The sequence below is a fragment of the Salvia hispanica genome, chromosome 1, assembly GCF_023119035.1.
Source record: "Salvia hispanica cultivar TCC Black 2014 chromosome 1, UniMelb_Shisp_WGS_1.0, whole genome shotgun sequence".
Classification (NCBI taxonomy): domain Eukaryota; kingdom Viridiplantae; phylum Streptophyta; class Magnoliopsida; order Lamiales; family Lamiaceae; genus Salvia; species Salvia hispanica.
In genome coordinates, this window is record NC_062965.1 from 12,615,055 (window position 1) to 12,640,045 (window position 24,991).

Sequence of the window (24,991 nt, forward strand, 5' to 3'; positions counted from 1 at the left end):
CTGCCGTCACGTCAATTTGAACATCGTATCCACATTCTCCCGGGCTCCAAACCAGTTAACGTGAGGCCGTACCTTTATCCTTACTTCCTGAAGCAGGAAATAGAAAAGCAAGTTGAAACTATCCTCGGCCAAGGCATCATTTGTCCGAGCCAAAGTCCTTTTTCGTCGCCGGTGCTACTAGTTCGTAAGAAGGATGGGTCTTTTCATTTCTTCTTCGATTATAGGGCTCTCAACAAGGCCACAGTCCCTGATCATTTCCCGATTCCTACTGTTGATGAATTGTTTGACGAATTGGGGGCATCAAAGTTTTCACTAAATTGGATTTAAGGTTTGGCTATCATCAAATTCGTATGAACCGGGATGATATTTTCAAGACGGCTTTCCGGACACATGATGGGCATTTTGAGTTCCTTGTCTTTCCTTTCGGACTCACGAATGCGCCCTCGACATTCCAGGCGGCAATGAATTCCATTTTTCGGCCTTTACTGCTTAAGTCGGTCATTGTATTTTTTGATGACATTCTCATCTATAGTCCTACCTTGGAGAAACATTGTAACCAATTGACCGAGGTTCTTTCGACTTTGGCGACTTATCAGGATTTTGTCAAGCTCTCCAAATGCACGTTTTGTAGCACGAAAGTTGATTACTTGGGCCACTTGATTACGAAGGGCCAACTCAAGGCCTACCCTACTAAGATTGATGCAATGGTGGCTTGGCCTACTCTGTCGACGTTCAAACAATAGCGGGGATTTCTAGGCTTGACGGGCTACTATCGGCGTTTCATAGCTCATTATGCCATGATTGTTGCCCCTCTGATTGAGTTACTTAAAAAAAGGCTCATTTCAGTGGTCATCCGCGGCAAATGACAGCTTCGCTGCTCTCAAAGTGGCTATGACTACGGCTCCAGTTCTCCACTTGCCTAACTTTGACCGTATATTTTGCATCGAGACGGATGCTTCGGATTTTGGAGTTGGGGTTGTTTTGTTGCAAGATGGTCATCCACTTGCCTTCTTCAGTAAGCAGCTCGGGCCTCGCTGTCGAAGTGCATCTACCTATCACAAGGAGCTCTATGCTATCGTCGAAGCTGTAAGAAATGGAGGCAATATTTGCTTGGTCGAGAATTCATAATTCGTAGTGATAAGAAAAGCCTTAAAGATCTGCTTCAACAAGTCATTCAAACACCAGATCAACATTTGTATATCCGTACACTAATGGGGTTCAAGTTTCGGATCGAATACAAGACTGGGACTTCTAATAGAGTTGCCGATGCTCTGTCACGCCGCGACCCATATGCAGATCAGGCAGCTGCGCTTCTCTCGGCTATTGCCCAGCCATTACCCGACTTGCTCGCTGCCCTGCGATTGGAGACAGGCCGTTCTGATACCTTGTCTGCCATTCGGCTATCCTATTGTGATGGTTTCATTTACTTCAAAAGACGTATCTATGTGGACCCACACTCTCCATCGCGTGCGACACTACTTTTTGAACATCACACTACGTCGGCAGCGGGACATCCAGTTGTAGACCGCACTTTTCGAAGATTGGCTTCGGGTTTCTATTGGCCGAACATGAGAAAGGAGGTCCAACAATTTGTAGCGTCTTGTGTCTATTGTCAAACCACAAAGTATTCGACTCAGAAACCTGCAGGTCTTCTGCAGCCTTTGCCTGTACCGTTGTACCGTCGCAGGTATGGGACGACGTCTCTAGGGACTTCATAACGGGGCTTCCTCCTTCTTGGGGTTATACGGTTATCATGGTCGTTGTAGACCGGCTATCTATACGCGCATTTTGCGGCGTTGCCTGCGAAATTTGATGCCTTGAGCGTCACGCGTTTGTTTATTGATATGGTGGTGAAACACCATGGTTTTCCTCGCACTCTTGTTTCGGATAGAGATCCTATTTTTCTAAGCGTGACGTGGGAGCACATGCTCCGCTTGAGTGGTACCAAGTTGCATTTTTCGATGGATTATCACCCTCAGTCTGACGGCCAAACGGAAGTCCGCAACAGAGGTCTCGAGCAATATCTGCGAGCCTTCACGTCCGACAAGCCGACCAAGTGGACTAACTTTCTTCCGTGGGCAGAATTGGCTCTAAACTACTTTCATCACTCTGGTCTTGGGACATCTCCATTTCGAGCTTTGTATGGCCATGAACCGCCTCAGCTTGTGGCTGCTCCACCTTCGGAAACCATACCTCCAGCAGTGGCTGATCTCATCCGCCAGCGGGGTGCACTTCTGGTGGAATTACGTGCAAATTTGGAACGAGCACAACAACGTATGCGGGAGGTGGCTAACCGAGGTCGCCGCGATGTTCAATTTGTTGTCAGAGATAAGGTTTTGTTGAAGCTGCAACAATACCGTCAACACTCTGTCGCTCGCCCCTTGTCCGCCAAGTTAGCTCCTCGATACTATGGTCCCTTCACCGTGTCTGAAAGAATTGGGCCAGTGGCATATCGCCTTGATCTACCGCCGAACTGTCGTATTCACAATGTCTTTCATGTAAGCCTTCTTCGACCTTTTGTTGAAGGAACTTCTGATCCAAGCACAGCGGCATTACCAGAGGATTTTTTCATGTCACGCCCGGTTGTTAAACCGGCTAAGCTGCTTGATCGTCGTGTTGTGGTACAGCAGGGGACACCAGTTGAACAAGGATTAGTCCAGTGGACTGGGGCAGACCACCTTTCAGCCACTTGGGAGCCACTGTCGTCTCTCTCTAAGCGTTTTCCTTCAATTCTCCTTGAGGACAAGGACGTCTCTATCCGGGGGGAGTTGATACGAGTCAACCTTCATCATCCACAGCTGAGTATGAGCAGCCATCAGAGGAAAACAGAGATGGTCAGGGACAGACAAGCAAGCGCGACTCGAGTACTCGTCGCACAAGACGTCGACCTTCACGTCTCCAAGACTATGTTAGTTATTAGCTATGTGTGTTGTATTTCGTTCAGTTGCTTTATCTAATGTAATAGGAATAGAGAGTCGAGCGTGTTATAAGCTCCATTCTTTCCCGATATGCAAAAGAGAGTCGAATCAACACTAGGGTCCTTAGTTAATATAAATAGGGAACTTGTTATCTTAATTGAGTTTAAGCAATAATAAGAACCCTTTTAAATATTTTTTCTCTTCGTCAGTTAAAGAACTATTCCTATTTCCTTTCTTTCTTCTTGTTCGAAGGAGAGACATCCGCGACGGAGGAGAGAATCTGTGATAGTTGACGTCGATAGGGATAAAGTCCTTATCACACCAACCTTGCAGATGAGAAGAACAAGGTGTAGGATGTGAATCAAACTCCAATTTTGTACATGTAGGATGAGTACTAGGTTTGTGTTTGGGGTTGAAACAGACTAAGGGGGACTAATACTCGTGCTGGAGGACATGAGCTAATGTGTATAAACGCAGGCAAGGAATGAGAAGTCGGTCAAGCTAAATGGAGCAGGAACCCCAGTATGGCAAGGCCGTGGGATGTGTTAAGGAGTGCAGTGGAGAAAATTGCTGCGATGGAAGAGGCCCAACTGGTGGCTGGTAGCAACATTGGTTGACAACCTCGGCGCTTTTGCTGGACAAGGATAAAGAGACGGTTGCATCAGATTAGATAAGCTGTTTAGTAATGACATGTTTTTTTCATGGATTTTCATTCCTAGATGAGTTATCACTCCTACCAAACATGGCCTTAAGTATTCCTATATACTGGGGTGGTGATTTTATGATAGATTGATAGTGTTAAAGCAGTTTTCTTATTTGCATAAATGACTTTACATTGCAAATTCATAGTAATGGGGGGAGTAATTTAGCAGAAAACTGATGGAACTTGATATTCAACCTTTGTTTTACCAAAAAACATGTATACAATAGGTTAATGGGAAACACTCCCAACAGCACATCTTCTTCCCCCCTCCCCCACAATTGCATCTGCTCCTTCTTCATCCGTCACTGCTGCCTCCATCTTCTCCACTTTCTCCTCCCTCCTGCATGATCATCGCCTCTCCCTCTTGCACTCTGCTGCTGCCACTCAATTTGCCCGCGCTCACGGAAGTGTGCCTCTAGGTTGGTAATGGTTTATTAAACCATATGGAGTTGCATATGTTTCTACAATTACAGGAAGTGAACATGAGAGCTGTGGTTTTGGGGAAGAGAGCAAAAATGGCATTGGGGGAATCTGTATAGACTGCAGATTCCCTTGCAACATATCCACCACTTTATTCATCGAAGGCCTATCTAATGGAGCTGTCTGAGTGCACCAAAAACCTACCATTAACATTTTCCTCACAACTTCTTCTTCCTCTTCTGTCATGAGGGCATGAATCTTTTCATTTTGCATTACCACATGCTCATAAATTTCTTCAAGGAAATAATGTTCACTTGATTGAGATGACTTATTCTCAACATTAGTCCCTGTTTCTGCCATTCGAAGAAGCATAATACCATAGCTGTACACATCTGATTTGTGAGAAACTACACCGAAATTTCTTGAGAACACTTCAGGAGCAATGTACCCTATAGTTCCCCTTGTTCCAAGCATAGATATTATGCTCTGCTTCTTCACACACAATTTAGCAAGCCCAAAATCCGATATCTTCGGGCAAAAGTCTTCATCCAAAAGAATATTCTGAGGCTTGATATCAAAATGAACAATCCTCGTGTTGCAGCCTCTATGCAGGTACTCAAGACCCTGGGCAACCCCAACTGCAATCTCGTACATTTTCCTCCACCCTAGCGAGCAATTTGGATCCACAGATCGGCTCTTGTGGATGAACTTGTCTAATGATTTGTTGGGCATAAATTCATAGACTAGAGCCTTGTTGTTTCTCTCATAGCAAAATCCCAAGAGATTGACAATGTTGACATGGGAGGTTCTACTGATGCTGGCGACCTCGTTAACAAATTCTTCCGCATTATCATGAGTTTTCTTTAAGACCTTCACTGCCACTAGCTGACCTTCAGGTAGCTTTCCTTTGTACACAACACCATAGCCTCCTTGGCCTAGTTTCTCAGTGAAGGATTTTGTTATTTTTTTTATTTCATTGTAGCTGTATCTTTTCGGAGCCAGATATCCATGGTTGAGTACAAATTTGTCGATACGCTGTTTGTTTTCCTTTCCCAGATTGCACCATCCACGCTGTCTTCTAACGTAGTAGAAAATGCCGGATATAAGTAGACCAAGTAAACCAAGCGATACTCCTGCCGAGTGGTACAAATAGTATATAGGTTGGAGAATTTTAACCAAATAGATACTGGAAAAAACAAACAATTAGGTAGACTGCCAGTTCTAGTGAGATTGTTGTACACGATTATTTATTCGGTACTTACCTAGTAATGCACGCTTCTGCACATCGGTAAGCCTCTGTCGATGTCCTGTCAATCCTGATAGAAATCTTGCAAAGGTGAAGCCTCAGAAATGCATAAACATGGAAAAGAAATTGTGAACAGTGTGATAGTTCATAACTGTCTTGCCTGGATAGATATGGGTGAGGGTGTTCACTCTCACAAAAGCCATGTCAGTGGCATTTGGAGAAAATCTGCCATAGCTTAGCGGAAGCTTTTGCTTCCGACATTCTCCATCTCTAAACAACGCTACAATACAGTTGCAGTCTTGTAGACAGCCCTCTTTGCAACTTTCTTCAGCCATTCCTCTCGAAGCACTGTAGTAATTGTCTTCCCATGTTACATTGGCAACACTCCTCATCTCATAGCTTCTACTTTGATTCGTGTCTCTGCAGTCTACCTTGAAATCGGAGGTGCAGCCAGCGCTCCATTCTCCTTTACGAGCGATATCAAATCCCGGGAGGCATCTGCACTCCGCACCTCCATCCGTGTTAGTGCAGTAGCTATTAATGCCACACAAACCCTTTGGTAAACATTTGTCCTCCGTGACTGACCATATCGACTTCCAACTGTCTTCTTTCTCCAGCGATCGATTGTACACACGAAGAATGCCATCCGAATCGAGCCTCACGAGATAGATAACCCCTGTGACAGGGTTCCCTCCCGCGGTTAAACTCTTTCTCCAGACACTTCCGTTGTACAAACAAAGACGGCCATCGTTTTCAAGATTCAAGGACACATTGTTGCCCAGCCCCCATGTCTCGAACGAGAAATAAGCATCTATCGGTGTGTCTAATCCGTACATATAGTACAGAACAAGGTTTGCATCATATTGCATCCACAGCCTGAAAATCCCTGTCCTGAAGTCCGTCTTCGCAGCTCTAGACAGAAGCATCCCGCCCCGTGGAAGGCGCTGTCCGGGCAGAAGAGAGTCAGTCGGGTAATCAAAGGTCTGCCAAATGACACTGGAATTAGCATTGTAGAGCACAAAGTTTCCATTGTCAAGCATTGCTGCCCATGCTATAGGTTGGGACGAGTTGTCAATCCGAGACAATATATCGTTGGTATCACTCTTCTGCAAGACCAGTCCATCTCCCGTTAGCACAAGAACGACGTCAACAGGAACGACAGGATTCTTCTCAGTGTTGGCTGTCCACACCACTGTCCTTTCCCTGATGCTTCCGAAAAAGATGCAGACGGCATAGCCATCCTCTGTTTCGTGGAACCCGAAGGCGAAGGTGTTTGAAGCCGAGAACCAAGCAGTGTTGTCTGCGGGTGTTAAGGAAGATAAGAGGCTGATTGATTTGATTCGTTGAAAAGAGGGGGGTTCTGCTGAAATGGGAGCAGAAAGGAAGAGAAACAAGGCTGCAAAAGCGGCCATTTTAGTTATTTTCATCAAGAATGAGAAGCATTGGGTTACCATGCAAAATTGTTCAAGTCTTAATATACTTCGGTAATTACTATCAACATTTCTTGTACATGTACAGACAAAATGATCATCTTTGGTAACAGCTAATGCAAGTCGTCTTCTAGTAAACAATGTAGATGCTATGGCGGCACAAATCTAAATTTGCAGGTAAATTTCTATATTCCAAACACACTTCCTATGAACCTATAAATCTCACATCAATTTCCTTTAATACGTACAATGTGAGACATTGGAGTACGTAATGACATGTTAGTGATATCGATATTTAGGGGCGAGTATTTGAAAATAAAAATCGAACCTAAACGAATTATCCGAAAAATTGAACCAAAAAAACTGATTGAAACATAAAAACTGATTGAAACATAAAAACTGATTCGAACCGGAAACTCAAAATTTAGTTCGTGGTCTTTTACTCTTTTTCGGAGGATGACCTCTTAGTCATGAGAGGAGTGTTTATCTTTTATTTTATTTATTTTTGTTTAATTTGCATCTCGGTCTCTTCATTATTATCATGTCAATTGTACGATATGATTCGTACGCTACTAGCGACGAGAATGAAGCAATATCATTCGATTCTTATTGACACCAACCTTGCAATTGAGAAGAACAAGATGTAGGATGTGAATCCAAGTCCAATTTTGTACATGTAGAATTACAAGAAATGAAAGATGAAATTTGTGGTAGTGGGGAAGAGAGCAAAAATGGCCTTGGTGGAATCTCTATAGACTCCAGTTTCCCTTCTAACATCTCCACCACCTTACTCATTGTTGGCCTCTCTATTGGAAATGTCTGAATGCACCAAAATCCCAACATCACCATTCTCCTCGCGGTCTCGTCTTCCTCTTCACTCATCCGATCATGATCCGCTCGTTCGCTCTGCACTAGCACGTGCTCATAAACTCTATCCAAGTTACAGTTTTCACTCGAACCAGGCGACCCCATCTCCACGTATTTCGACTCCACCATGTGAAGAAGCATGATCCCGTAGCTATACACATCGGACTTGTGAGAAACCACGCCAAAGTTTCTCGAGAATACCTCGGGAGCAATGTACCCTACGGTCCCCCTCGTCCCAAGCATGGATATCGCACTCTGCTTCTTCATGCACAGCTTCGAAAGCCCAAAATCCGATATCTTGGGACAGAAGTCCTTGTCCAGAAGGATATTCTGAGGCTTGATGTCAAAATGCACGATCCTCGTGTTGCAGCCTCTGTGCAGATACTCAAGACCCCTGGCAACCCCGATTGCAACCTCGTACAGTTTCTTCCACTCGAGGGAGCAGGACTTGTGGATGAACTTGTCTAACGACTTGTTGGGCATGTATTCATACACGAGAGCCCTTTTCTTTTTCTCGAAGCAAAATCCCAAGAGATTGACTATGTTGACATGGGAGGTTCTGCTGATGCTTGCAACTTCGTTGATGAATTCGTCTGCGTTATCGTGAGTTTCTTTTAAGACCTTCACCGCAACTAGCTGACCATCCGGTAGCTCTCCCTTGTAGACAATTCCGAATCCTCCTTGGCCTAGTTTGTCTCTGAAGCATTTTGTCATTCTCTTTACTTGTTTGGAGGTGTATCTCTTCGGAGCCAGAGATCCATGCTTGAGGAGAAGTTTGTCGATTGTCTGTCTATTTTCTTTGCGTGATCTTTGTCGGCTTCCAGTGCAGTAGATGATGACTAATAGCGATAAAAGTAGACCAGCTGTACCTAATGATACTACTCCTGCAGGTTGCGAGAAGATTGATAGAAGCTGATAACAAAACCTTAAATCGTTTTACTTAATTTCTAACTAGAATGAGTATTGGAATAGGTACCTAGTACTAGATGCTGCCTCCGTTTATGTCGAAAAGGCAGCGGAGATCCTGAAAGAAAAAATCGAAACGTTAGAAATGCTTCTGGAGCTGTTTAAACATACTACAAACTTGAGCACATTTTTTTGTTACCTGCGGCTGTGGAAGAATTGGCGACTCTAACAAAAGTAACATCCTCAATAATTATCTGCCATCTCCCGTATCTGAGAGGAAGCTTCTGCTTCCGACATTGTCCATCTCGATACAAGGCCACACGACAGCTGCAGTCCTTCAAACAAGCCTCAATACAGCCTTGTTCACTGCTCACTTCCAAAGCACTGTAGTAGTTGTCTTCCCATGTAACGTACTCAATCCTCGTCATCTCAAACTTGCTGCTCTGATCCTTGTCTGAACAGTCCACGACAAGGTTGGAGATGCAGCCGACAACTGAGCTGATGCGATCATACCCAGGGAGGCATCTGCAGTCAGCAGCACCCCCAATATCTTTGATACCGCAGTAGCTGTTGATCCCGCATACACCTTTAGGATAGCATTTGTCATCACTTACTGCCCATATTTGCCTCCAATTATCTTGTGGTTCCCACGAGCGATTATACACGCGAAAAATTCCATCAGGATCAATCCTCGCTAGATACAGAACCTCAAGTGAAGGGGAGCTCCCTCCCGCGGTGATATTCTTTACAACAGAAGTTCCATCAAAGAGAAAAAGATTACCAACATTGTTAAGAATCAAGCAGGTTTTGTTTCCACTTCCAGCAGTCCCCGATTCATAGTAAGCGTCTCTGGGCTTGTCTAGGCTGTCTAAATCGTAGAGCACGAGGTTTCCATCAGTTTGCATCTTGAGCCTGAACATACCTTTCCTGAGGTCTGTCTCTGAGGCATGGGATACCAGCTGAGTGCCCGGTGAGAGGAACTGCCCGGGCATAAGGCAGTCTGTCGGGTAATCAAAGGTCTGCCGAGCCACACTGCCACGACGATCCAACAGCACGAAGTTGCCACTGTCGAGCATTGCAGCGCCTCCTATAGGCCGGGAAGACTTGCCAATTATAGAGATTGTTTGACTGCTATCAAATGTCTTTAAAACTAGGCCATCTTCAGTTAGCAGCATGACAGCGTTGTCTGGAACGATTGGATCGTCTGCGTTAGCAGTCCACACCACGGTTCTGCTTTTGTCGAAGTAGTTGGTGAAGGAGACGCAGACGGCTAAGCCATTTGGTGTGGGGTAGAACCCAAAGACGAATTTATTAGAATGTGAGATCCATGTAGAATTGGTGGAAGGTGTTAGATAAGATGATAGGATAATAGGGAAGTTTGTTACTTCATCTGCATTTGAAGTGATGCAAGAAAAGAAGAGGAGCAACAACACTACAGCAGCAGACATTTTGTGGATACTAAATGAGTATCAACAAAGAAACATTGGGTTATTAAAGATATTAATTCTTGTCTGAAACCACAAAATAAGCCTTTATCAATGTTTCTTGTACTTTCAATTTATTGACAAAAAGGTAACTTTGGTAATCACAATTAGTGTATTGTTCCATTTGTCTTAATAGTATTGATTTGTATGAGGATATGTACCAATGTTTTTAAGAATGATAATAATAAAATGGTGAAAAAAGTTTACAGGTTAGAACAGCTGTAATTATGCATTGATAAGATGATTTACATAATAAATGATAAGACCTCAAAAACATCCCTGTAGCCCGCAGCCGTGTTGTCTTTTCTGAGATTCCGGATAGACGTTGTCGTAGAATCTCAAGGCTAAGATCCTGGATAGTGAGAACTATAGTCAAGGGTAGACACATAAATTTGTTTTGTTAAGTATATTCTAAATTTCGAGACGATAATTTTCCTATTTCGTTGTAACGATAGAGGTTTTTGTACAACAATTTACACAAAATAGCAAACATTCCGACAATATTATATTGTGTTTTTTAAAACTTGGTAGATGTTTAAGTGCATACTGCCTTCAGTAATAAATCTATAGTATCAAGTGCACAATGTCTATAGTTGGGGACTACTAAAATGTTACAAATTTTTTTTTATTTTCTCATGTCCCATGTTTTCTAATAATGAATGTGTCATAATGTGATAGTACCTTAGTAACAAACTTCGTTTGCATCATTTCTCCAAAGACAGCAATCAAACACAATGTGCATATTCTTATAAACCTAAGAACCTCAGAAAAACATTTAGCAGTATCTAATAATGTTGATTAACAGATAGAGAAGAATATTAGTGTTAATTTGCCTTCTAGATTGGGTTAGACAAATCTAACGCTCAATTTTTGGAGGGGCATAAAAATATGCGGCCGAAAATGATAAAAATTACACATCTGTCATACCTAGTAACATCAGACTAAAGTTCGCCTTATATATAATAGTAAGTGTTAATAATTAACAAATAGTAAGAATTAGATACTTTGGCTATTTTGCATTTTTAAAATTTATGAACTTCCTAATGTGCATTTTCCCACGATGTGGTAAAACCACATAATGATTGGGTCTGAAAATCTGCGTTGGAAGTGTGTATAAGATTAATTTGACCATTTTTTTGATCTTAAAGTAGTTGTATGGCTCTTGAAATTACTCACATTCAATTTGTTACTACTTTTCTCCAAGTATTTCATTTTGAGTGGTTTTCAAAGCACTAAGAACATTCTTGGTATGTTCTTGGTACGATAGAATGGAATGGCATAATGAAATGTGATCCTTATTTTTATTCTATTTATTTGCTTGTTACAATTGACTGGAATGAAAATACAAAGAAATTGTCATTTCATTTCTATCTTCATTCCATTCCATCGTACCAAGAAGAGCCTAAGTGACCGATAAATTAATGTTAGGTCACTACTCTTCGGATTATGAGCTAATCGGGTTAAAAATTTATCGGATTAAAAATTTCTAACCATAACCCTAATAAGTTGAATTTTGGGCTAATCGCTAACTAACTGAACTAAAAGCTATATCAATGAAAACTAATTTATGTACTCCTTCCGTCCCATTAATTGTCCACTTTTGTCATTAACGTCCGTTCCCCATCATATATACTCAGGGGAGGAGTCAGGAATTTTCTTGAAGAAGGGCAAATCTATCTATGAAGAATATTTAAGAATTTTAGGAGGGACATTTAGTGAGAAATTAAAAAAATAAATTTTATAATTGGTAATATATATATGGAGTAGAAAATATGAGGTGGGGCAAGTGCCCCTCCTATGCCTTGACTAGATCCGCCCATGTATATACTCCCTCCGTCCCACAATAAGAGTCGTGTTTTTCCATTTCGCCCGTCCCACAATAAGAGTCATCTTTCACTTTAACCATAAATGGTAAGTAGACTTCATATTCCACCCAGTGGCGGACCTACATACATTTTGTATATTAGTATATATATATTGACACTTCTAACAAAACATGTCAATAGCGCAGATGGCTTCTTTCTCTGACTTGAGTTTGATTCTTACAAAAAAAAATTATTTTTTATTATATGCATTTGAGAGTTTGATTCTCACTAGGGAAAATTCTTCTTTTGTTTTAGGAAGCTAATTCCATTCCATCTTAATGAAGAAGAATAGATTTATTCCAACACAGGGAGTGACGCATAAGGATTATGCGTCACTGTTAATGAAATGTAAATCGTTGTGCGTTTTTACGCGGCGACGCATAAGAATAATGCGTCTTAAGTGACGCATAACGATTATGCGTCTTTAGTGTGTGACACATAACAATTATGCGTCTTTGTTTAATGACGCATAATCGTTATGCGTCTTTCAGTTGTTATAAATCGGGCAGAAGCAGCGCAGAACACAAAACAGATTTCACTTCCAATTCCTCACGGGCGTATGCGATTTCCGGTGATGTCCGGCGATTTCGGTCGATTTCCAACATTTTCTCCATAAGTTTTGGTAATTGTTCTTCAATTCAGCTACATTCATCATTATTCATGTTTATTTTGCTTTCATTTGTTAGTTTTACCCAATTTATATTAAATTAGGGCTTATAGGAAAAATGTCCCTAATTGTTGATTTTGGGAAATATTTTTGATGCAGAAATCGAACAAGTATTTGTGAGTTTGTATTGGGGTGGTAGAGTAGTTCAACTACCACATATGGGTATTGGTTATGATCCACCTCGTGCGAGGAGCTCCATCGTATTAAATTCGTGTGTTTCCTATTCTGAATTGGTAGCAATGATATGTGACGCGATGAGAATAGATATGAACCAACACACTATTGAATTATTGTGGAGACAATGTATAGTTTTTGCTTCCGGTATGAGTTATACATGTTCTGTGATTTGCAATGATGAAAGTGTAATGTTTATGTTCAACAATGCTCAAAATTCAAGTGGGTGTATTGAATTATTTCTTGAGTATTCACCCGTTAGAAGTTCAGAAATCCCACCAGTTGTTGATTGTGTTATTGGATCATCTGCGAGGGTTGAACTTATGAGCTCTGACTGTGGTAGTGGATCATCTGCGAGGGTTGAGCATATGAGCTTTGATCATAGTATGAATGAGCAGAGAGATGTTGTAGATGTTGTTGATGTTGGTGTTGGATTGAATGATGAGGTAGATGTTGCAGATGTTCTTAATGAGCCAACAGCACTATCTGAGACTGAGCCAGAACCCGATCTCTGTGATGGTGATGGTTCTTCTGATGATGAGATAATACCATATAAACCTGTTGTACAAGGTGAACAACCACTTCCGGAATACAACACTATGGGGTTGAAATTCTTTCACAAATTACCAAGTCGTCCTTCTGGAGTATCTGATGATGTTGTTGATAATGAACACAACAATTTGTATTGGGATGAGAAAGAGCCGCATCGGATTGTGTTGGGAACAAAATTTGATTCCAAGTTCATGTGAAGACTGCTATAACTATGTGGAGTTTGTGACAGGAAAAATAGTTTAAGATCGTCGAGAGCAAATTAAGAAGGTGGCATGCCGTATGCAAATTTCCAGCAGGAACGACAACAACAGGTATAAACATCATCAGCACCACCGACGCTGAAAAAGCAAGGGAATGTAAGTGGGAGGTTTCAGTTACACAAAGGGCGCATGACGATATGTGGGAAGTTAGAAAGTGGGTGGGTCGACATACTTGTGTAGGCCATCGTGCTAACAGAGATCATGCTAACTTCTCATCGGCAATGATTGCTCTGTGTATTCGACATCATGTGCAACAATATGCCGATTTCAAGGTCTTCTCAATAATAGCTGATGTTCAAGACAGATTTGGTGTGTCAATCAGTTATAAGAAGGCATGGTATGCAAAGAGAAAGGCTATAAAGTTTGTATATGGTGGATGAGAGGAATCATTTAGGCAGTTGCCAAACTACATGTTTGAACTCCAGTCACAGAATCCGAGCACAATTGTTGAGTGGAAGCACAACGAGCTGTTGAGTCAGAGACGTACAAATGTGTTCAACTATTTTTTCTGGGCATTTGGGCTTGCAATACATGCTTTCCAGAAGACTGCACCAGTGTTAACAATAGACGGGACTCACCTCCGAGGAAGATTTAAAGGTAAGCTGTTTGTTGCTTGTGGTTTTGATGCTAACAAGACATGCTTGTCAATCGCATATGCTGTGGTGGATGAAGAAACCAATGACAGTTGGTCGTAGTTTTTGGATCATGTAAGAACTCATGTGGTGAAATATGAGAGGGGGGTGTGCATTATATCAGATAGGCATAAAGGAATCTTCAAAGCAATGGAGTCTGAAATCATGAAAAGGGCCCCGCGGATACACCACAAATTTTGTTTGGTCCATGTGAGGGCAAATGTGTTGAAGAAGCACAAGGGCCCCAGTGTGAAGGCCATGATCTGGAAGTTGGGGGTCAGTACTCAGGTACGTAAATTTGACAGAAGAAGTCGAGCACTATCTGATGTCAGCTGTGGTGCAATGCGAATGCTCAATAGGATTACTAAAGAATGTTGGTCACTATGCTACGATGGTGGACTTCGATGGGAGGTGGCCACAACAAACATGTCGGAGTGCTACAACAACGTGTTGCGGGGTTTTAGAGAGTTGCCAATTAGAGCTTTGGTTGATTTGACATTTTGGAGGACGGTGAAATGGTGGGTGCAAAAGAAGACAAAAATTGAACACACTGAAGGTGAGTTAACCCCGTGGGCGAGGGACATGCTTGCTAAGAATGACTCAAAGGGGCGAAAACATTACATTACTGTAATTGACCGAGATACAGGGAAGTACCATGTCCGAACTCGAGGAAGAATAGAAAATAGAGTGTCAAAGGGCAACAATGTTCAAATAGTCAAGTATCTGGATTCGACGTGCACTTTTGGTAAGTGGCAGTCGTGGAGAATTCCTTGTTCACATGGTTGTGCATTTCTAGAGACAGAGGTCACGTCATGATTGACCTCATAGATAAGTGCTACTACCTAGGTACATGGAAATCACAGTACTATGGTCAAGTTTAATTTGATGCATCAAGACACGAAGATTATTGGGTTGAATCTTCATGGAAATTGTACATCACCCCTCAACAGTTGATTCCTAGAAGGCGTGGCCGAGTTAGAAGAAGGAGGATACGCAATCAAATGGAAGTCTATGAGGAAGATGAACCGAGAGCTCCTCGTCGTTGCAGAAATTGCGGGAAAGAAGGGCATGACCGAAGAAATTGCTCAAACGGTGCTTTTCAGTAATTTCGTGGTATATATTTCCTAGCTTTTGGCATTGAGTTGTGTAATTGAGAGTTGTTAGGTTTTTTATTGACAATTTTGTTGATTTGCAGGAACGGCTGACAAGAGAGGGCCCATGGCTTCGAGGCTGAATATTGTTGATGTTTGTTTTTGGGGCATATGTGATGGATCTTATTTGGCAGTTACTATGTTTATTTATCAACATTTTGTGGTAGATGTTGACAATTATTATGATTTGTATTGACTTTTGTTGACAGTTATTATGCCAGATGAACATTATTGTCATTTTTTCAACCAGGTGGAATGACTGTTTGACAATCGATACTTTGTATTGTCAATTTTTAAATACTTTTTGCAAGAATTTACCTTAATTATGTGACCCAAACTTGTTTCAATATAAACAAATTGTAACACCCCGACTTTTTCGTCATTTTTATTTGTTCTTGAAAGGACGTCGTTTGTGCACTTGAAAAAAAAATTTCGCCTTTGTTTCTTTTATGGAGAGAATGATTTTGCAATTTGGGCTTAAACAATTATTCTTTTGCAAGTCCAATTATTTTTCTTAAGGAAGCCCACTTATTCTTTTTGAGCCCCAATTCATCTTAATTATTTTTCTGCAAATTAGCTTACCCTGAATCTGCTGATATATTTCACAAATCTATTTCCACAAAATCGGCACCCTCTAAAAATATGGAACAGAGTATAAACACGTCTTCCTCACCCTCACGTTCACACTTTTTGACACCACATTCATACCACATTCATTCTGTTTCAAACAATTGAGAAAGATAGAGTGCAGAGAGAGAAACAAAATTGAGCGAGATAGAGTTTGAGAGAAAGAGAGAAAGAAGAGAGTGAGATAGAAGAGGGTGGCTGGCGCTCACCGGCGGTGGCGATCCTCGACCGAACAGTGATGAAAAAGGAGACACACAGGCGGCGTTGCATCTACCGGACAACAGCGGCAGCGCTGAATGATCAGCAACGACGATGGATAGCGATGGCGGCGTGGCTCCGAGCGGGCTAGAGCAGCAGCGTGAGTGGATACCGGAAACGGCGCTGAAGCCACCGTGATTTTCGACGGAGAGAGAAGGAGGAGATGAGGAGGATGATGGTGCAGGCATCGGGTGCGAACAACAGCGCTGCAATGCACCGTGACAGCAACGGCACTGCGTTCTGTCTGAGGGAAGTGCAGCCTTACGTTCGACCGAGAGAGACAAAGTGACGAGTTTGGAGGCAATGGCGACGGAGAGACCAGGCAGGTAGCGGCGCCGTGGAGAAGAGAGCTGCAGCAGCAGCAACGGGCAGCAAAGGCTGGCCGTGACGGCGATGGACTCACGGCTGGAACGCGATGACAGGGAGCGACCTCAGCAGCGGCTGCAAGGTGATGACGGCAGACTGTGACAGCAGCAACGAATTAGAGAGAAGTGACGAGATTGAGAATCAAAAGAGAGAAAAGAGGAATTGGAGAGAGTCGATTAGATGGAGAGAAAAGAGGAATTGGAGCTCTCTGATTTTGGGAGTTCACTGGTCACGTAAGATAAAAAAGAAAGTAAAGGATGGGCTGAATTAAATCTTGGGCTGTTCATGCACGCTTTTCGAGGATGGAGCAGGAGGACAAGTAAGATGTTCACCGAAAGAGGTGGGCTTTCGAACTAAATATTTTCAAGAGCTTTAGTTTTAACATATCGCTTTGAGCATCATTTTATGTGACGAAATGCCTGTCCCTACTTAGACTAGTGTACACCATTGGGGATCGTGAGCCGTCTTTCGGGTCGGCCGGTCCGGTGATCGAGTTTGCGGCCACATTCTCATTTCACATGTTGTTGAGGTTGTTGATGTTGAGGTTGTTGAGATGATGATGTTGATGATTGCTTAGTGGGGAGTGAGTCCCTACTATGAGTTTAATCGAATTCGGGTCCTAGAAAGGGTGCGTCCCTACTCGGACTAGTGTACACGATGAGGACTGTGAGTCATCGAATGGGTTGGCCGATTTTCGTGCTCGTGGAAAGTGGCCACCTTACACGGCACCCTAAAGAACAGATATGACAGTTTCTTAAATAAGTCAAGGAAAAATGGTTGTGTTTTAATATGATGAGGAAAAGGATTTGAGGATGCGTTGAAAGTTTCTGTTTGAGATTTTTAGTGTCTCGGGCCTTTTCAAATTAAAACCCCGAAGTCACTCAATGGCGGCATGACATAACTGTTTTTACAAATTGTTTTGGCATTTGTTCACTGAGTACATCAAGTACTCAGCCCTGCATGTGTTTTCCATATGTGCAGGTTGAGCGGCGACGAGCGCGGTGGGTGTTGAGCATAAAAGTGAAGAATGTTTATCAAATGTTCAGAATATGTTGTGTCTTCATACATAGCATTATTCTACTCTCGAAATGCTTCCGTTGAATGTTGTTTCTTTTGAGTTCGTGTATTGTTGAGATAGTTACATTTGGAGTTGTTGATTGTTGAAACGATACTCTGATTTTATTCGACTTATTTCTATTATATCAAGCTTTGGTCGAGTTTTGTTGTTTTCCCCTTTCTTCCCCGCTTCTTTAACTCACCCCTAGTCGCGATCAACCGTGTTTTCTATCCTTAGAAAATGCGGGCGTGACACAAATACCAACATATTTATAAAAATAAGTTCACCAAAGACCATTACAACATATAAATTCACACTGAAAGATACATATGACGCCAACCCCTATCAAAAACCTATTTCCCCGAAGGGGTGAATTTTGTTGGAGCTTTCCCTTTTTTCTTCCTTGTTGACAATCCCGTGAATACATTGTGCATGACCTTCCCAAACTTACTTGATGAACTCTTCACAGTTGGTCGTGACGATCCCTCGGTTGGTGGTCGAGATATTACTTCTTCATATTCTTCCCCAGACCCTGATTCCCCGCCCATAGCTTCATCCCCGCCCTCTTCTTCCCCCACAGGAGCCACAAATTGGTAATTTTGGAAATATGTATCACGTCATGCTCTAGCTGCATCCCAATCAGACCCATCGTCAAAGAATGAATCGCATGATAATCGTGCTCCCCATTGTGAGTACTCGTGGCTTGCACCTCTCATCTGGGACTGTGGGTAGACAGACCAACTGGGGGCATCGTACTCTGGATTCAGTCGCTCTGGTTCCGCATACTCAGGCTGCGGCTACTGCGGCTGCGACAACCTTTGCTGTCGTGTATATCCGTGTCCACCTACCCTAACCCCCGGCAGTCCATATCGAGTAGAAGTTGGTGGGCGTGAGGGCATGACCATATCTCGTCGTTGCGAAATTGGATACTCCATCACATCTGCATGGTTCGTCGCACGAAGCCCCTCAGCCGCTATTTCTCGAATCTGTCGTAACCGAGGATCGTTGTCATGTTCAGAAGTCAAATGCCATATCCCCTACATCTTCTCAACCTAGATAATACAAATACAAAATCATTACAACCAATCTATAAAAACTTAAAACTCAATACATTTTTATATACAAAAACATACCAACACTTTCATAGAAGGGGCTGACTCGTTTATCCCAGCAGTTGACTGTGCCCCGGGTTGAGTTAGGTATGACACTGTAATCCTATTGTACCACGTCATATAGCCCGGATTAATGCGACCTTCCATGGTCGCCGTTGCATGGTCAAAAGTTGATTGGAACCTCACGTGTCTCATATCCCGATCATCAATGAAGAATTTATGTTTCTTTGCCCAATCAGTGCCCTTCATCCCACGGCGGTGACTTTTACACAAATGTCCGGCATTCTTTAGCATCCTATCACGGTACTCAGGAATACGCTGGTAGCGGTTAAATTGTCGGCAAACTCGTTCAACCTCGTGTGCCTCGACAAATGACCAGCATACCAAGTAAGTGTCGCACAAGAAGGATGCAGTCGAATCAATGTAGTAATCAGACAAGATACAATCTACATACGGTGTCCACAGAAACTACAAACATATAATATAAAAATCATATTAGACTCATCGTATAGGAAATTCATTAACTAAGACAACAAAAATAAATTTCACCTGGCCGGGACGAATCAGTGATAATTGATCACGATAGTAAGCAACTGAATATCGGGGAACATTTCCTATTTCAGTAACTCCGTGCCACCTATACATAAAATTAATGTCAAAAGTTACCAAAGAAAAATAATTAAGTGAGTTATAAGTGAATTAATGTAAAAAATACATTACTTGGCTCCACACGGGGTATACGACGTGTGCATAAGCGATATCACAAAGGATGGCCTCAATGTGGGCATTCTTTCCCACGCCCATAGCTGCAATAGAACCATAGGTCCACCCAAATCCCTTTTCTGCCTGCCTACAGAAGCCTCGCATAAATAATGATACAGAAACGCCAAAGCAGCACTATCCCAACTGATATTAGCCACTTGGTTCGGATCGTCAAAGGCATTTAACCACATAAAGGGGATCTTGCACCTTGTGGTGTCCGGTATAATAAGTCCCCCTAACAAGATCAGGGCATGTATACGTGCCCTTTGGATGTATGCATAATCATGCAGCCCATCACCCAAAGGTAGCGTCGCTTGGTGGATCAGAGATGTCATTAACAACCCGCCCTGCTTCGTTTCTGTTTCTACGTCAGGTATCCATCCCAACATATCTCGACACTTGCTGGGCCAATCTTCAAATCCGATAGGGTATTCATAGCCAGTGAAAACACGCCCGTCTGCTCTCAAACCCCACAGGCTTTTCACATCCTGTAAGGTTACGGTAGCTTCTTCAACTGGTAGGTGGAAAGAGTGTGTCTCAGGCCTCCAGCGCTCGATCAGGGCAGTGACAAGCTTATTGTCCATCCTCATCGGCCTATTACATTCCAACACCCCTTTGAAACCCCATACATCAAGCAAATACTTCACATTTTCATGTATTGGCACTGCCCAAACCTTACTTTCCGTCCGACGAACTCTGAAAACATTTGATGTGCCATCAGCCATCAATGAGGCTGAAATGTGCTTGTTTTGATTAAAGAGTAGTGATGGATCCTCAGGTCCATAGCATAACTGTCTTTCGGAACTTGAAGATGCCATCTGCTTAGTATCATGAATCATACAACATAACATAAGTTTTCTACATATCCAATAACCTCCAACATATCAATCAGAGATGTCATTAACAAAACTAACATATTCATCGGCAACTTAATATCTACATAGCACTCAAATCTATTCTTCTTCATTAAGATGGAATACAATTAGCTTCCTAGAACAAAAGAAGAATTTTCCCATTCTCACTATAACAACAATTACTATACTTTCTTTCATTTTACATTGACTTTTTCTTTTATATTCTATGTGTTCCTATTTATTATAACTTTTTATCCTACATGTTACATTGCTAATATTAAGAATTCAGTTTTAACTCATTTTTTCTTCAATGATTTATGTTCTGTTTTATTTATTTTAAAACCCTTTTCTCAACAAGTTAAGTTGGCTTTTTTTTACGTTAGCATTGCATCTATTAACAATCACCTCTAACTTTAATAATTGATTCTCTTATTCATTGGCGCTAAAAATTATCATAGTAAGGAATATTGGTTTGGAACCCTTATCGTAAAAATCCTGCGTCCGCTACTGATTCCACCAACTTATTCCTTTTACATTTTATTATAAAACTAATATATATAAGTGAGACTCATATTCCACTAATTTATTCAATCCATTTTTTTTACATTTCTCAAAATTTGTGCCATAACTAAATAGTCTTATTGCTGGATGCAAGGAGTAGTTATAGTATTGGGTATAGTTAATTAGCTCCACTCGTGACATATTTACGTGGTTATAGTATCTCACTTTGCTGCTGTGAATTTTTTTTTCCGGATAGATAAATGAATTTTAAATTTATAGGACCACATCAAAGAAGAGTTTATTAGTTCAGCCACATGGAGGGTAGGTTCCACTTATATAGATTGTGAGTTGTGACCCCTTGTTTCTTTTACTCTGTTTCACTTAATATTATCTGTATATAAATTGCATTAATAGTACAAATGCAGTCTTTTATAAAATAAAATAAAATGAAACGTGTGGAAAATTTCTTGAAGAGTAGGCCAATTAGAAAAGTAACACTCCGTACTAATGATTGTTAACGTCTGGGACTCATGTTGCTAGTCAGGGCCATGACAACGACGAATAGGAAAAATTAGATGGAAATCCAAACCATTCATCAATCTGATCAAAAGTCATTAAGTTTTTATTTCAAACACAAATAAAATACAAGAACTGATATGAACTTTTGTTGTCAGTTAAATGATCGCACGTAAAACAATTAATTAAATCCTTCTTTCGTTATTATTTTAGTCGTAAACTTCTGCTAAATCTTCCCACGTGTTAATGTCAAACCTCGACAAACATTAATACGTTGAATAGGGGAGTTTGAAAATTTTAGAATAAGGTGTCACTCCTTTGAATATTATTTTGCATGAATATTATCCACATTCAAATGCTTGTGAATAATTACAATTTACTTAGTTTTCTGGATGACATGGTATCTAATGACTATTCCGTTCTCATGTAGAGGATATCTATATAATAACCGAGACTAATTTTCTACTCCCTACTAATTTATATATGTCCAGTAAATAAGTATATACTATTAGGGGTGCGTTAAAATGACAACACCTCTTAAAGTGACATTATGATACCACGCTAGATTGCAATATTATAAACGCTAGACTGCAATAGTATAAACGCTAGACTGCAATCTATATTGGATATTGCAGACGGGAAAAATTGCCGTCCTTGAAAATTTATCCTTGAGCATTATTTATGATTGCCACATGATAGTTTATTATTCGTCCACATGTACAAATGATTGGCTAGCTAGAAATGGTGGTATGGTGTTACTTTAAGAAGTGTTCTCATTTTAACACAAACCTATACTATTATTATCAAATTCTAGTATTGATTTAATTTTTTAAATTGTATTTTCTATATAATAAAAATATAATTTTTTATTAGTAAATTTATTTTTTTATATTTATCCTAACCGACACTTAATGGCTGAATCGGTTGTTTGGAACCATCGTTAATCGGTGGTTTCAATTCAAATATTTTTTAAACAGTTAAAAGTGCACACCTCTAGTCTCAATCCACTTGACACCATAGGAAAATTAACATCCTAAGACCTTGAGGATCGGTAAAATAGAAGAACCTAGAGATTGGATATATATAAATATTTCCTTATTTTGTTTATGGAGTACAATACATTATTTCCAAAGGAGTGTGGATATCAGAGAAGTAGTAAGCGATTTCTTATGCTCCCCACGACTTTTTAGCTGCAATGTGTAAACAAATTTATATTAGCAAACAATTAACCAAATCATATTCAAATCAAAATTACCTATAAATAATCCCGATTAGACAAAATCGGGTATTAGTTCATACTAAGGAAAAATTGAACCGAAATCTGAATTCTCGCCCTAACCAAAATTACCTTGTCTAGAGAGAGCCCAGTCGCTATCAGCACCAACGTGCCACGCGAAGTAACCAAGCAGCCCTCTCTGCTTAGCATACGAAACCTTAGCAGCGATGGATTCAATATCGTCATAGCTGATCCACGTAGTTCCCGAGTAGCAATAATTCGACACGATCGTCGAATTATACACCACCGCCGCATTATTCCGCTGGATGAAGCTCCTAATCTGGCTATACTTACTTCCATCCTCAGCGGCAGCCCCGTTTGCCGGCGCCAAAACGCCGTGGTTATTCGCATTTGCCAGCCGCCACGCGTGGCCGTAAAATGGCACGCCGAGAACCAACTTCTGCGCGCGCACGCCTGCCTGAATCCAAGCCGCGATGCCCTTGCTGCCACTGACCCAGTTCACCGGGTCGTACAGCATCGCGTGCGAGTTCGTGAACTTGTACCTATTGCCAAATGATACAATAATAAATACTCCCTCCGTCTAAAAGTAGATGTCATTTGCGATGATACAATAAAGTAGATGTTAAATGGAAAACACAATATTTTTATATTTTAGTATGAAAAAAATTCTTTAAAAAAAGAAATGATATATTTTGGGATAAATTTAAAATTAAAGTATGAAATTTAACTATGGCTGTTTTAAAAAATAGAAACGTATTGATAACGAAGAAAGTGCCCAACTTATCAGTAAGAAAAAAGTTTTCAAAAATATAAAATTTATAACTTAGGAACGGACTAGAATAAAAATAATTTTTATTTTTGAACTGAAATAAATATATAAGTAACAATTTTAGGATGAAACCTTATGAATTTCAATCTTACCATGACGGATCGAAGAAATCGTAAGCCATCACGTTCACGAAGTCCAAACCCGTGTCGATCGCCCGCGCCGGGTAGATTGCGCCGTTGAGATCGGACGAGACGTAGAACGCCGCGGTGAGGAGAAGCGCGGCCCTCCCTGATGCCCGGGCTTCGGCCGAGACGGCGCGGCGCCACTCCGAAATCAGGGTTCCCAGATTGGCCATGTCCGTGGCCGTGCGCGGATACTCCCAGTCCAGATCGAGCCCCGAGAAGCCGTAGGAGCGGGCCAGCCTGATCGAGGAGTCGATGAAGGAGCGCCGAGAGGCGGGCTGGCTGGCCATGGCGGAGAAGGAAGCCTCGCCGCCGGTCCCGCCGCCGATGGAGAGGAGGGTTTTGACGTTTGGATTTTTGGATCGGACGGTTGCGGTGAACTGGGAGAAGAGGGGTGTGTTTGCGGAGGAGACGGTGATTTGATTGGTGGAGGGGTTGAGGTCGGCGAATGCGCAGAAGAGGTGTGTGAAGAGAGTGGAGTCTATGTCTGAGGCGGCCAAGCCTCCCTCTGGAAACCAGTAGCCTCCATTCACGGCGGCGGAAGAGAAATGAAGTATTTGGAAGAGAGCTGAGAGGAGTAGTACTGCTGATGTAGCCATGGTGTCATATTCATCGATAACTATGCTTTTTTATAAATAGATACTAGATGATTCCTGATAAAGTGTAGAGTTTGTACGGATGATAAAATCACGCCAATAAAAAATGTTACACAATATCTCATTGCCACTGTATTAACAATTTATTTACCGTTATTTTAGTATGAGTAAAGGTCATTCTTTTGTTCTAAACATATAGTCGAAATATCAATTTGGTCTAAAAATATTCACTTTTTAAAAAACAGGTCCATAATATATAAAAATCGTATTATTTACGTCAATTTTTTACGATCAATCGTCGATTAAGCTAATTTTGATCCAATTAAGTTTATTATTTTTTTTAAAAAAAATTGAAAATGCAAAATTGAATATGAAAACGTAAAATAAAAACTGAAGTATCGCGATTTCTCCCTTTCTTTCTTCTCTTTCTTCTCTTTCTTTCTCAAGAACCCTAATTCAGCTCTTTCTTTGCAACACCACCATACGTCGTCCGACCCATTAGATATGGCCGAGTCAAGGTGCAGTAGGGTTCCAGTGATGGCGGCGGCTCGCGAGATCTTCGATATAGTTACATTTTCTGCAATTGCAAGAAGGTGGCGTCGCTTCGTATAGTCACCAACCAAGCAAAACCCATAGGGGAAGCTTTACTTTGTATGTGAGAGCAATGAATGTTGTTTCTTCAAGTCGTGCGAGCCAATTCGTGAAGTCGAAGGCTGTTTTTCGTCAACCTCAGTGGGTGGTTCCGATTTTTTGAGGGTTTAGCACTAAATTTATCCGAAATAAAGGATAAAAAATTGAGAAATTGGTGAATGTTGTGTCTTATTGTCTATGGTTTGTTGTTGTTATAACAATTGTTTGTGTATTCAAGTGTTGATGGAT

At 41.4% G+C, this 24,991-nt stretch overlaps 5 protein-coding genes across 5 annotated transcripts; 1 reads left to right on the plus strand and 4 right to left on the minus strand.

Moving 5' to 3' along the window:
• Positions 1-4,020: 4,020 nt before the first annotated feature.
• Positions 4,021-6,699, minus strand: LOC125187312 (G-type lectin S-receptor-like serine/threonine-protein kinase LECRK2). The gene is made up of 3 exons (XM_048083877.1): positions 5,448-6,699; positions 5,304-5,357; positions 4,021-5,174 (listed from the first exon to the last, which is right to left on the minus strand). Exons 1-3 carry the CDS (start codon positions 6,697-6,699, stop codon positions 4,021-4,023), a joined length of 2,460 nt encoding a protein of 819 aa, XP_047939834.1.
• Positions 6,700-7,323: 624 nt separating this feature from the next.
• Positions 7,324-8,340, minus strand: LOC125187320 (PR5-like receptor kinase). The gene has a single exon (XM_048083888.1). It carries the CDS (start codon positions 8,296-8,298, stop codon positions 7,324-7,326), a length of 975 nt encoding a protein of 324 aa, XP_047939845.1. The 5' UTR covers positions 8,299-8,340.
• A 191-nt stretch (positions 8,341-8,531) lies between these two features.
• LOC125187329 (G-type lectin S-receptor-like serine/threonine-protein kinase LECRK2) lies at positions 8,532-9,938 on the minus strand. The gene is made up of 2 exons (XM_048083897.1): positions 8,690-9,938; positions 8,532-8,608 (listed from the first exon to the last, which is right to left on the minus strand). Exons 1-2 carry the CDS (start codon positions 9,936-9,938, stop codon positions 8,532-8,534), a joined length of 1,326 nt encoding a protein of 441 aa, XP_047939854.1.
• Positions 9,939-13,713: 3,775 nt separating this feature from the next.
• On the plus strand, positions 13,714-14,187 carry LOC125187339. Its single transcript, XM_048083909.1, has 2 exons — positions 13,714-13,829; positions 13,887-14,187. The coding sequence occupies exons 1-2, from the start codon at positions 13,714-13,716 to the stop codon at positions 14,185-14,187; spliced, it is 417 nt and encodes a 138-aa protein (XP_047939866.1).
• An 8,193-nt stretch (positions 14,188-22,380) lies between these two features.
• Positions 22,381-24,151, minus strand: LOC125207400 (class V chitinase-like). The gene is made up of 3 exons (XM_048106728.1): positions 23,487-24,151; positions 22,677-23,107; positions 22,381-22,518 (listed from the first exon to the last, which is right to left on the minus strand). Exons 1-3 carry the CDS (start codon positions 24,113-24,115, stop codon positions 22,496-22,498), a joined length of 1,083 nt encoding a protein of 360 aa, XP_047962685.1. The 5' UTR covers positions 24,116-24,151; the 3' UTR covers positions 22,381-22,495.
• Positions 24,152-24,991: the final 840 nt, after the last annotated feature.